The sequence below is a fragment of the Xenopus laevis genome, chromosome 7S, assembly GCF_017654675.1.
Source record: "Xenopus laevis strain J_2021 chromosome 7S, Xenopus_laevis_v10.1, whole genome shotgun sequence".
NCBI lineage: Eukaryota > Metazoa > Chordata > Amphibia > Anura > Pipidae > Xenopus > Xenopus laevis.
Genome location: NC_054384.1, coordinates 38,476,274 through 38,490,113, shown reverse-complemented (window position 1 = coordinate 38,490,113; position 13,840 = coordinate 38,476,274). Strand labels below are relative to the sequence as shown.

General features: G+C 37.5%; 1 protein-coding gene across 18 annotated transcripts in view; it reads right to left on the bottom strand.

The window, feature by feature from the left end:
* Nucleotides 1–13,840, bottom strand: part of ldb3.S (LIM domain binding 3 S homeolog) — a 111,280-nt gene extending 97,440 nt beyond the window's left edge. For 16 of the 18 annotated variants that reach the window (XM_041570355.1, XM_041570360.1, XM_041570361.1 and 13 more), the window contains exons 1-2: nucleotides 6,596–6,665; nucleotides 6,361–6,481 (exon numbers count right to left, since the gene is read on the bottom strand). In XM_041570355.1, the coding sequence (XP_041426289.1) occupies nucleotides 6,361–6,453 (93 nt within the window). In that variant the 5' untranslated portion in view covers nucleotides 6,454–6,481; nucleotides 6,596–6,665. Of the gene's footprint in view, nucleotides 1–6,360; nucleotides 6,482–6,595; nucleotides 6,666–13,750 lie in introns of those variants that run through there. The other 2 variants (XM_041570356.1, NM_001086768.1) reach the window with 2 other exon arrangements.

The following is a 13,840-nucleotide window of genomic DNA, read 5'->3' as shown; positions in this document are numbered from 1 at the left end:
CCCAAACTTCGTAGTCATCCGAAGTTGCCTCACGAGGAAACTTTGGGAAACCAAATTGATCTGTATGCTAACCTGCCGGCGATTCACATTCTTGTCGGCGGGAAGGCATTTCGGGGAGATAAGTCACCCAAAGAAGAGGAGATATGTCGCTGGGTGACTTTTCCACACAGAATCGCTATGTGTTCCACCACCTTTAAGGCATGAAGATCCAAATTATGAAAAGATCTCTAGGAAACCGCAGGTCCCAAGCATTCCAGATAACAGGTCCTGTAATCTTTTAAGAATTTGAATCTTAACAAAATTTTCCTCATTTAAAAATACTCATCAAACAACATAGATCATAGATCATGAAGTATTCAAAATCACCTAATGTCGATGTCTCTCTCACAATGGTTTTTCTGTGAAATTGCCACTTTGAAATCCAAGTTATTGGCGGCTAAGCTGCCTGTCCTCAGCATTGGAAGCCAAGCAAAAATAAGTAGTTGCTATTTTCTGATTGGTTCTCCCTCAGAGACAGAGCAGGGTAATATTTAGGTCTGTCTAGTTCTTTGATATCTGTCAGTACAGGCTGTGTACAAACATATGGGGAAATTTAATTAAAATCAAAATTGCTGTTTAAAACAGAAAGTTGTCGAAAAGGACACAAGCAATGGAAATCTGGGTCCCTATGTTTTTTGCGCTAATGAAACATTAGCATTTTATTAGCATTAATATTTTATGCTGTAGCCATGCTTCTGACACTTTTGGTTGAAATATCCCCTGGATGTACACCCGGTTCCCCACCAGGCCACCCGCCCATTTAAACTGCAGAGAAATTTCCCCACCCTGCAGCCCGCGATATACTGATTGCAGCCTTACACCCTCCAAACCTGGGAAACCTGACATATTATGTAAGCCTGAAACTAAGTACCAAGTAGGCCATGGGTGTTAAAGTAAACACACAGGTAATTTTGTGATAGCTGCAAGCTTCTAATATAACTAGGCCTCAGTAATCCCTTAACAGAAGATAGGAACACAAGGCAAAACTAAATGTACATTAATCTCTCTTCTGCTTGACTGAAAACAACAAATTTTAAGGCCAATAATATATAATGGTCTTTTAAAGGTGTGTTTCATTGTTTTACATAAATATTAAATATATAACTATGTATTTTATATATTAAGGGAGATTTAAATGCAAAGGTCTGCAGGAGAAGCACAGTATACATAGCATGTTAAACCGAAAGATATCCATAAAACCTAACTAGAGATTTCGCCCTCATTGTATGTAATTGTATGTACTGGATACATTACTCCATCTGACTTTCCTATTAATTTGTTGGCCTATGTGTATCCAAAGTCTATATATATATGCATATATAAACATTCTCTCTCTGCTCATTACTAATGCATATATAAATAACAGAACACATTTTCCATCCACTAGTTTCAATAAGCCATGGCCATGATAAAACCATTCTGAAAAAGATCATCATTATACGCTTCAAAGAGCAGGGAAATTTACTGGGAAAAGTATGAGGAGCAGCTTACAAAGGCTGGCTATATTAGTAGAAAACATCATTAACATTTCTCTTTATATAATTATCATTGTGGAGCTGAAATTAACCGTACTCTGCTTTGAATCTATTGAAGGCCAGAAAGGGGAATATTGTGTTACAGAGAAAAACTGAGCAGTCCATATTGATTGCATGTTTCTCTATGAGCTACGCTTGTAATACCTGCGTATGTTTGCTGCATGACTGCACTTAAGGAATTCTCTCCATTTAGTCAGTCTCTCATGCTTCTCGTATTCTACACGGTTTAAGCCCGTGAACAATGAAATATATGAGATTAAAAGTCCTTTTAAATGTAGCCACACAATTGCAATATGTCAGAATTGGGGTTTGGAATTTAACTTTTTCTGTTAAAGTACATTCCTTAAAAGATTAACACAATCCCATGATTTATAAAATAGAATTTGTTCAGGTTTTAGCTGTAAAGGTTTCTAATTCATGCTTTGATATTATGTATTTTGATTGGAGTATTTTGAAGTTCTCCCCAAAGGTTTCTCTATACAGACAATCCCTTTACAAATCCCTTGGGTGGGTAAATAGTTGTACAGTATATTGACACAGTCTCTAAAGCTAACCTCATACGGGTGGCAAAATATCAGACCAAACTGAACTAAAAGTGCCCAATATTTGAGCATGTGGGGCTGGATATGAGGGAAATTTTTAATCTGACAAAAAAGGGGGGTTGTGGGAGCATTCCAAGGCCAAATAAAAATACAAAGTAAGTGCAAATGATCTGGCCAGGATAGTTACAAACATACAAAAAACAAACAATTAATCAATGCTTTGGAATTGACAACCTCTCCCCTTATAAAATGCTACTGGCAAGGGGGAGGATCAAGCCCATTTAGGCCGATGCCTTGGTCTGGAGACACTGATGCCAAGACATGCTACTACATTGGGAGGGGCCAACAAAGAAAAAACTTGACCAGAGATAAACAGTTAAGATCACAATATGGGGTTTACCTTGATGTGGTATAGTGGCTTATCAAATTTATTATCGGAATTTTGTAACTAAATAGACCCCGTGTTGCAAAATACATGCTTTAGCTTATATACTAAATTACATGTAAAACAGGGGACACGGGAATGTGAATTGATACATTTTTTCTTTTTTTTGTAAATTTTTAATTTCAATCTATTCAGAAATAAAAATGGTGATGACATCTGCATGTGCAAGTGGAGATTGACCAAATCAGTGGCACGGGTACTGACTGCCAAATAAAAAAATGATTTAGAACTGTATTAGTTAATACAGAACACTAAAAGCCAGATTTGCTTCTGCAAGGTTCTGCAAAATGTGCAAAAAAAGTCAAAGTTCTGTATATCAAAATGGAAATCACATAGCCACCATGCTGCTTGATTATTGAAAGTACAAAGCTCATGGATGCAAGCAAGCCCTAACAATGTAACATCTGCCTTGAATAGATCAGCAGTGGCATAACTACAGGTGCTTGGTTCCTCTGGCAGAAAAAAAATTTGGAGGGCCATAGAGCACACAGCAGCCTAATAGGGCCTCCACCCAATTCACTTCAATGAATGCACACACCTGTTTGTGGCTGATGCTCAAATTTTGCAGGAGAAGAGTAGTTATAGAAAAAGCAGACCCCACAGTTTGGCCCCCCGTGAGGCTTGTTTCCTATTTAGTAACGTTACTGTAGTTGATGCTTCCAAGGATCCCTCTGTATGTTGTATCTAAACTTGCACATAATGAGTCCTATCACCATGCCAGAACTAATGCAATTTACATCATCACTGACACACTCCAAGCAACATTGCAACTTGTGCACAATTTACCAGTGGGATGTAAATTTCTATGTGAACTGGAAAATCACATGTAAGTTTCATGCACGCTATTTTCTGTTGCATTTCCATTACACTGATATTGTGAAAAATAAAGCTGGACTGAGGGCAAAAAATGTGGTGGACTGAATGCATATTTGCATCGTGCACATTGCACTTGCTTGTAAATAAGCCCTTGTGTATGTAGTCTGCTTGTTTAGCTATCCGGACCTTGATTTTTATATATTGAGGTGAATAAGCTGGCAGGATATGCTTCTAGGATTTCAGGAGGTAACCCAAAATTATATTGAGGGTAATGTCATAAAAAGTGCAAGGTTTATTTTGTCACCCATAGCAGCCAATGAGCAGGTAGAATTTACAGATACATATACAAAATATCTGATTGGCTGTTGTGGGTTGCAGAACCTGGTTACTTTTATTACACATAGGTGATTATATTTAACAATTTTCTTTAATCTCATTTGAACTAACTACAAGCAATATAATTTTCCATTCAGCCTATATTTTGTAAAATGCATTTTTGTTAAAATGCACGCAATTCGCTGTTTTTTTTTTTTTACCCACAATGCAGCATTATTTCCCTAAATTCCATCTAAATAGCGCCTGCAAAATAGCAGGTAGCATAACTTGTGCACAAGTTTCAACACTATGTGAGTGTGAATGGCATAAATTCTGGCACCCCTATGTACATACTTCCAGAAATTTCATTACTGCAATTATGCATTTCATTAAGTGCAAGTCAGTTGTGTGTAGGTGCAATGTTCAAAAGGAAACGATGGAAATCACACCTTCTCAAGGCAGTTGGTAAATTCAGGGCTCCCTTGCACCCCATGCTTTCAAACATGCATGCATTTTGAAAGCATTTTCTCAAAGCAGGATGAACACCACCTTGGTGTAGCTTGTCTGTGTAACTGCAAGTAACCTTGTGAATAGCATTTAAAAGTGTGTAATTTTGCACTTTGTCCTGAGTAGGAGTTATATTGATAGGGATTCCTTATGTGTATTTATACTGTTGGGGCAGTTATTGCCATTTATACTGCTATTTAATATGAACAGCTGGTGCTAATGCTAATTTATACTTCATACTTTTAAAAAGAGCAAACCATCAATAGAAGCAAAAATAAATCAATGAAAGTTAAATGTATTAGAGCCAAGAGTAACTGTGCGCACCAGCTTCCGTTTATAATCAGTGACTCCCCAGTGATGTTTGAGATATTGACAGGTTTGCTTGCAGGGAATCAAGCAAATGGGGCTGCTCTGTTGCACACCAAAAACAGCTGCTGAGAAGGAAATGGATGTTTCAAGTTGTGCTCTGCTAATATGACAAGGAGGAATTCTCCCAGGTAACAGGGGGTTTGTGAATTAAAAATACTTATTTGAAAAATGTATTTATATACTGTGCCCCACTACTTGGTGTTGAGTTGCATCTCTCAAATTCAGTCCTGAGTAAGTGTGCCTCTAGTAAGGACGGTTGTACAAGCTTGCTGAAACAGCATCTGTAGCACAGAATCATATAACACCCCTAAGGGCAGAGCTCCATGAACATTTTTCGTCTGATCGACGCCCGCCAACAAAACGCACTCTACATGTCGGATGGAGTCGCAGGCGTGAATATATAATTGGACTTAATGAACAGTCGGAGTTAACTACACGGTTCGACTGTCGGATGAAGACGCTGCTTTCTGCGTCCACATCCGACAGTTGTGTTGCGTCAGATATAATGCAGTTGTTACCTCCAACTTTTCATTCAGTCCAATTAAATCTTCACGCATGCGACTCCATCCGTGTGTGTTTAGTCGGCGTGCGTCGATACGACGAAAAACGATTGTGGAGCTCTACCCTAAAAGTGTTTTACCATGCTTGTTCAGCAGCACTATGATACTATTGTTAATTGAGGAATTTGATACTGCTTTCACAAATTTATTTCCACCATTAAGAGGGGGCAGACAAAATGATCAATGCAGACTTGCTCACTCTATTCTCAGACCCTATAAACACCCCTAGAGTACTTGTTTCATGAATATTGCTCAGCTGTTGTGAATTGGTGTGAAAATAAAATGTGGGGGCACCAGAATATAAAGGGTCTAGTGGGTTCTCATTCATGTGTATCTTCTAGATATGTTTGTACAACAGGTGGAAAACTATGTAATTTGTATGATGCACAATGACTAAAAAATTATATCATAGTACTGACTTCCTTTTTTGTGCTCTCTTCTTGGATCTCTAATGTCAGTTTTCTACTGGGATTTGAGTATTATTAAAGTTGTAAAATATGTGCATACTATCATGTTAATTATCACAGAATTCTATACATCCAGATCTTCAATTTTAGTACCGTCTTAATCACAATGGGGTGTCAAATCATATATACAAAGCCTTTAGCCCTTCTTACAACCAAAGGAAATACACAGTATGCACTCTGGGCTTGGTTTCATATCAAAACATTGGCTTTAAATCATAGGTCTAAATTGAAATATTTTCATAATTTTATACAGCTATTTATTTTCAGCTTTTGTTTAGTAGCTTAAGGGAAGCATTTTCCAGTGCACTACTGGCTTTCTCAATAATATGACTACCGTATATTAAGCCTCCTCCTGACCGGGAAATGACCAGCAACAATTCTTTCTACCTTTAAAACACAACATTGATGATATATCTCAGCCTTTACATAGAAACATGGTACAAACTCATTTTTATGACAGACAACTATTTAAGAACTAATAGTTATTGAAAAAAATATTTCATCACTTAAGTTGACTATAAAGATTTTATATCAGATACATCACTTAAGTTGTTAATATTAAATGTACTGTAACACGCAACAAAATGCAGAAAAAAATATTTCGGCATTTATCCTATGACTTACTATATGTTAGATTTATGAACAACATAGTTAATATCTGTTATACATTTTATTTTTATGATGCACAAACACAATCTTAAATAACACAGGGAGTTCCTGCAGGCTTTATTAAAGCATTTTAGCATTACTTATGAATGCACTTACTCTGGAGATGGTCAAGGGCATGTTAAAGTCTTTTCCTCCTTGCAGACGGAATCCCCACGGTCCAGGTCCAGGGAGGGAAACATTGTAAGCCATTTTTACAGACTTTTAGCACAGCCACTCTCTGAAAAGGAGAGAAAATGAAATGTTTCACAGAGGTCAACTGGCAAATAAAAAAAAGAGGGAGATTCAAGAAAACGACTTGGTTCACACAAATATATGGTAATTGTAGCCTTGCCTGTTCAGACAGCTTGAAGTGCCAACTAAGAATAGACGGGAGGTATAATGCAGATACAGATATCCCAGCTGAGCAGGGTCCATAAAAGGTATGTAACCAAATACCTCCCAGGAAAGGATTCTGTGACTCAGAGATCTATTATTGCCTCATACCAGTCAAAAGGATCTTTCTAACATACTTGTATTCCTCTTTTTCTTATCAACAAATTAGACACGTATAAGGAGTTTAAATTGCAATGCAGCGACATAAACTAATATAGAAATAATTATTTCAAAATAAAAAGTTTCATTTATAAGATAAACAGTGTGTTCCCAGTGCATCACTAAAATGTTCAGAAATTATAAAGCATTACAGTATAATATTCGATTACTGCCAATATGTGTGTGCATATAGAATTACAAATAATTACATATATTTTAATACATATGAATAAAGGCAACTCTAAAATGCATTGACTGAGAGATTGGAAAATTTTTATTACAGCTATAGGATCTATTATCTGGAATGCTTGGGACCTGGGGCTTTTCTGTATAAGGGATCTTTCTTTAATTTGGATTTCTATACCTTAAGTCTGCTAAACTCGTTTAAACATTAAATAAACTAAATAGAATTTTTTCGCCACTAATATGGATTCATGCATATGGATTCAAGTTAACCCCTGGCACAAGGTACTGTTTTATTATTATTACAGAGAAAAAGCAAATCCTTTTAAAAAATTTGGATTATTTGATTATAATGGAGTCTATGGGAGACGACCTTTCCGTAATTTGGAGCTTTCTGGATAATTGGTTTCCAGATAACGGATTTCCAGATAACTGGTTTTCTATATTTGTTTGTGTCAACAATAGCATTTGCAGGTATGGTACCTTCCTGAAGGGAGACCAGACCTAAATATTAATGTATTTATGTTTAACTTACTAACTGTTGGGACCTTATTAAAAAAAAGCAACATTGCTAAACCCTCAATACTGTTTTATTATTACAGAGAAAAAGCTAATCCTTTTAAAACATTTTAATAATTTGGTTAAATGGGACTCTAAAGCTAATTCTTTCCATAATGCAGACTTGGTTAAAAGAGAAGGAAAGGCTCAATTTACTTGGGGGTGCCAAAAGTTAGGCACCCGCAAGTTGTAAATATGCTAGGATTTCTTCCAGCAAGCACCACGGAGCGATCAGCTTCCCTCTTTCTTTCTTCTCACGGGTGCACATGCGCAGTAGCGCGAAAGCTGAACTTTAACATTCTACTGCGCTGAACTTTAACATTCTACTGTTTGTCCAGTGGTGCTCACTGGACAAACCCCCTTACCAATGCAGTTTTCTCCTGATAAGAGCACCGGCCCGGGGTGTGTGAGGTAAGTATATCTAATTACCCAGCCAGGCCCAGTACTGCTGTCTGAATCATCAGCATTCTTCAAGAAATGCTCTAAAAGTATAACTGACAACAACAAAAAATATAGCATTTATATTTCAGAAAATATTTTTGCATAACATTACAGTCATTGTCTTCTGTCAATTGCTAACAACTGTTCCTGCTGAAGTTCCCCTGGTTGCTAGGATCTCTACTCCCAGAAAGCTGTTGTAATTCTTCATATAGGAATTCCAATACCATCTGTTGCATGCTAAAGGATAGGAAAAATCCTCTCCAGCTTTTTGATGGGGAGTCTATATGTACTGTCAGGATCAGGACGAGTGTCCCAAACCAAAAAGGCTTATTAGCTGCATTGCTGCATGAATATGTCTATAGCGGATTTTTTTTCTCCAGAATAATAATAATTTTCAAGTGATTAACCAAGATGTACCAATGCAGTTGCTATTTGACATTCGTTTTTGTTAATCACACACAATTGTGGTGTCATTACGCATGTGTTATCATGACGAGCCCTTATATATTTATTTTTGTTGCATTCAAATGTTCTTTGCCACAGCCGTCTCTTACCATAGACCCAGTTATGTCAGCACATGCCCTGTCCTATGCTTGGCACATAAAGGCAGAACTGGCAGAACATTGGCCACACACTGGCAGCTAAACAGGCGCCCCTACTCTAATTGTTAGGAAGGATACTCTAACTTCCTGCAAAGTAGCACAGTCAATCAAAACATTTAACAAAATGTCAGATTGGAATCTGCAGGATATTGGGCAGAATCTGAGTATGGAGCTTTATGATATTTATGATATACTCAGGATTGGCAACATTATTTGCCTGTCGGAACTCAGCTCATCGTTTTTGTCTGCAAAAGCTAGAGATAAATGCTGTATTATTCAGGAAATACATCAGGCCTTCATTATCCCTGGCTCTCCCAACTGCAATTGGATGTGCAGCCTTCATTGTTATATACACCAATACACACGGTTTATGGAAATATTGCAGTTGATTTCAACTGCCAGTGTCTGTCTTTAAACAGTAAGCTAAAGATCACCAAAATGGGTGGTTACAAGAACCCTCCCATTTGGCATGTTATGTATGATGACAGTGGCGTAACTAGAGTGTGCTGGGCCCCCTGCAAAAATATTCAGAGGGGCCCGGAACTCCGATCCCATCCTCCCACCAACTTAGTCCTGCCTCCACCCACCCTTGCTCCACCCCTTCCACTCCCCGCCCTACTCCACCCAATAATGCCCGACTTGCATCCCCCTTTCTCGCCATAGGTAAGAGAGTGGCTGGGGAGGAGGTTTTTTTTTATTAGCTATAGTGGAAGCAGACCCATACCTGTACAATATATATGGTTATTAAAAAAAAACAAAAACAAAACTGAAATAATATTTGAAAAAAGAGCCATTTAACAACGAACAACAAATCTAAAAAAGACAGGTCTGCAAAGGTCAGATAATGGTGGCATAGAACTGCATGATGGATTTTATTCAATGTTTATTTGGATGTGTAGTTTCCATAAAGCTGACTGTTTATTGTAAACTCTATAAATAATGGCACACATTCCCTTTATATATACAGTCTCTGCAGTTTTCATAGAGGAATGTGCATCTTGAATGGCTTTGCCACCCTAAGCATGTATTTTTAATGCCAACCACATTTATTTTATCACCAAATCTGCTAAATAAAATAGCATGTATAATAAACTTAACAGAACAGCTCCTAACTTGGCTTTCTAGAAAGAGTCACAAACAAGTGCTAAAATATGACTTAATGGTAGACAAGGGGAGGGAGTTCTATGACTCTCCAGATGTTGTGGAGTGGTTGCTATACGGGGAACAGAAGGTTTGTCTACCATTTTATAGTGATAGTTATTACAGCAGTAAAAGGCATTTTAGAAATTCTCAATTAAACAGTGAAACAGGGAGGTGTAACTACTCTGAACTATGAAGGCAGCGGGTACAAGGATGCAAATAAAATGTCATTTTAGTCAAGTAGTCCTAGAAATGCTGCATTTATGTTTTGTGCATAGGGCAGTGTATTGCCTCATAGTCATATTTGCATTACAAAGTTGATGTCAAAACCCATCAGTCCTGTCATGCTTTATCCCTGAGATTCTGGTTTAGGTTTAGAGTCATTTCACACATTGAGTGACTTCCCAGCAGAGATTAAATGCAGGGATTGGGCAGGGATTTTGCTGGCAGTTGAACCCCTGGGATGTTCCTTCTGACCTCACAGGAATTCTAAATGTGATCGGAGTTACACAAACTATGTGTGAGTTGTCTAGTCAGTCTACACTTTATGCTTATGGTAGCGATTACAGACTGGGTGTCTCACCAATGACGCAAGCTTATTGTGGGAGGAATGTTCACTGTAGCTTGCACACTCAAGTGTTTTTCAAATGACACATATGTGACTGCTACCTTATTGGCAACATTTTCTACAGCATTCTTACGGTCATTTATCACCAGGGCTAAAACATGCCCTAATGCCCTAAAGCGTTTTCCCCTAAATTTAAGTATTTTTTCAAAATATTGTAAATCGCCACTCTTACCTAGAGAAAAATGGTTTAGTTTATGCACAAGAAACTGACTAATTAATATTAATACAGATATGGGTCTTGTTATCCAGAATGCTGGGGACCAGGGTCGTACTGGGGGAGTTTTTTCCCTGCGATTATGCATGCATATGAATACACGTTTTTTTGCTGCTACCTGGAGATCATGTTTTCAGGGAGCAGGTCTGGGCTGGCAGGGCCCACAAAAGCCGGGTCAACTGGGTTTTTTCCCGGCCCATTCCGACCCTGCTCGGGAACTGGGGCTTTCCAGAAATAGATCTTTCTTTAATTTGGATCTTCATACCTTAAGTCTACTAGAAAATCATGTAAACATTAAATAAGCCAAATGGCCTGGTTTTGCTTCCAATAAGGATTACTTATACCTTAGTTGGAATCAAGTACACTGTACTGTTTTATTATTACAGAGAAAAAGGAAATCATTTGTAAAAGCTTGGATTATTTGGATAAAATGGAGTCTATGGGAGACTGCCATTCCATAATTATCCATATCCATAATTATGGATAACGGATTTCCAGATGGGCTTGGACACCAAGGGCCCTCCTCATAGCCACCAGGGCCCAACCCACGGAGTGAGCCTGGACTGACAGGGCCCATGAGGGCCAAGGCCCACCATGTTTTTTTCAGCTGGCGCAATATGACCCTGATAATGGGTTTCTAGACAATGTATCCCATACCTGTTTGAAAGCTCTCATTTAAATACAGTTTACTGAAGTGTTTTGAGTAGATTTATAATCAACAAATGCCAATAGGGTTGTAAACTGCATGGGGATACATTTGGTGAGCAATGTTAAAGACAACAGGGTAGAGAAGTATGTAGTAGAGGACTAAAAGAAGAAGGTAAGTTAGAGTGTAAAGACAACAGGAAGAAAGAAGGATGGGGGTGTTTTTTTAGGAGCTTTACAAAAATAGCACAAGGAGTATAAGAGAGGAATATCACTTCATATTTTATGAGACAAGTCTATCCCATAATGGCTTCTGGTGCTTGCAGGGAAAAGAGAGTGTCAACTGCCCATTGTGAATGCTGGTGCATTAATTAGCGGATTAATTTACCTGAAAATATGACTAGCTCATTTAGCAGAACCCACACAGACACTCATAGTGTGCATATGTACATTACACATTATTGTCACTACTTCTCTTTGAAACAATACTATGAAATATATTGTTTTGCTTAATAATTACAGTGTTCTGAAAGGCAGAGAGAACAAAGGATGGTGTCAGCAGGTACCTGGGTGGAATTACACTGCTAAGATGTGACACGCAACCAGTATGGACGATGAGATCGAACAAAGAAACACAAGCAGAGTAGTTTACAGTTTGCAGGATTTTGTATGTAGCCAAGGAACCTTTAAAAAACACATTCAGGCTAAAGTATATTGTACATCACTCTGAATGTCCTAATCATACACTGGGTATCATATTCTCTTTTCGACATTTGATTGGACTTTAGTTGTGTATCCTTCTGAAATCTGTAGGCCATCATTTTTTAATAAAAAGTTTTTAAGGAAATTCTGGGTTTGTGTAAAAAGATTAAAACAACAAGAATAATCAGGCTAGTTGTTGCACATGGTTTTGTTTATGAGATATAGCCTACATTCTCAGAGGACAAGTAAGGGAGATGTGTGTGGCAGGTGTTCCTGCAGTCAGTCTTACAGCTAAATATTTATTGCTGAAACACACTGAAAAGGAATCAGACAGGCAGATATGCTTCATATAGCATTCTCATGGTATCCAGAGCAGCTGCTCAGACTGTCAGTCCAAGAGTGAATCTGACTAGTTGGAGCCAGTAAAACATTAAATGACCTGCTATGGGACAAGGAAATGATAGAGGATATTATTATTATTATATACACACATGTATATATAAATATATATATTTATGTGTGTGCAATTGTGTGGTTGTGAAAGTGTATATATTATATTTAACAATTTGCTTAATCACTAAAAGTGCAGCTCTCATTATTATTATTTTGCCACTGAAGCAAAGATTTTCTGTCTCTATCTTTCTCCACCACTGATCAAACTGATAATTTGACTCAGTACTGAATAATTCATGAAAGATTTAGGTGAACATTTAAAAAAATCTTAATTTGATTATGAAACTATGACTACAACAGGCCTGAATGCACTTTCATTTAGTCTGAGAGCTAATGCTTACCCTTAGGCAAGAAACTAAGATAAAACCCAAGGTTAGTAAAGTCCTAAATCATGGGCCAGATTCAGAATCTAGTGATATGTGGCATAACCCATTATAGCATCAATCAATTTTACATGTTATACAGTTACATATAATCACATAGATTCAGACATCAGATGGCACTGTTTTTACTGTCACCTATTTAAGCTTGGCTTTTAACAGGGGAAGACAACATGATACATCTTTTTACATTTATATTGTCAAATAAGTACTGTATATTAGCAGAGAGATTATGGTTCTAATTTAATTTATAGGCAACCAAACACATCTTACTCATTTATACAAGATGTTAACAAATACAAGGGACATAAAACTGTACTCAGATGATTTATGTAATAGTTGCTTCTTTATTTTATTTTTAAGTTATTTGACGTCCTAGTTCAAAGTTGTCATATCTATATTCATTGGCCTAGTATGATTTTACACACTTAACATCTCACAAAACCTTTGTTAGTACATTATGTGTTTATCCACAAACCATTCTATTCTCTTTCACGATTGTGTTGAATGTTTATCCATGGGCAGGCCTGCAGATTAACCAAAAGACAACTATAACCAATTGCTGTCTCTTTGTAGCAAAGAAATGTAAAATACAGTTGCAAGAAAAGGAGTAACATAGAAAACCAGGGACACTATTAATCATTTACAGAAATTTACAGAGTCAGATAAGGTTAAAAAAAAAGGGGGGGGGACAAAAACAAACAAAATAAAAGTTGTTGTGAATTTGCTGCAGTAACAGTCTCTGTGCAGTCTGATCAGAGCGCCTTGCAAAAAACATAGCTGATCCCCTGTGATTAGTGAACAAATGGTGTACTGTAAGCCCCAGCTGGCACAACCAATATCCTAGCAAGCACAGGCACAATACAAACAACACGAGGCTCTCTGTGAATGCTAAGAGAAATAGAAAGAGTCTGGTCAACAGCAACATGCAAAAGTTAGAGGAAAGTGTTCTATGGCTTTTGAAGTAGTGTTAGTTGTAGCTGACAGATGGCAAAGCATTAGATTCTACCTGGGAGCTGTTCTGCAGATCCCCACTGGTGCTCTTGTGGTTTTACAGTTGCTCCATAAGCACATTTATCTGATGCCTGCATCAACTGTG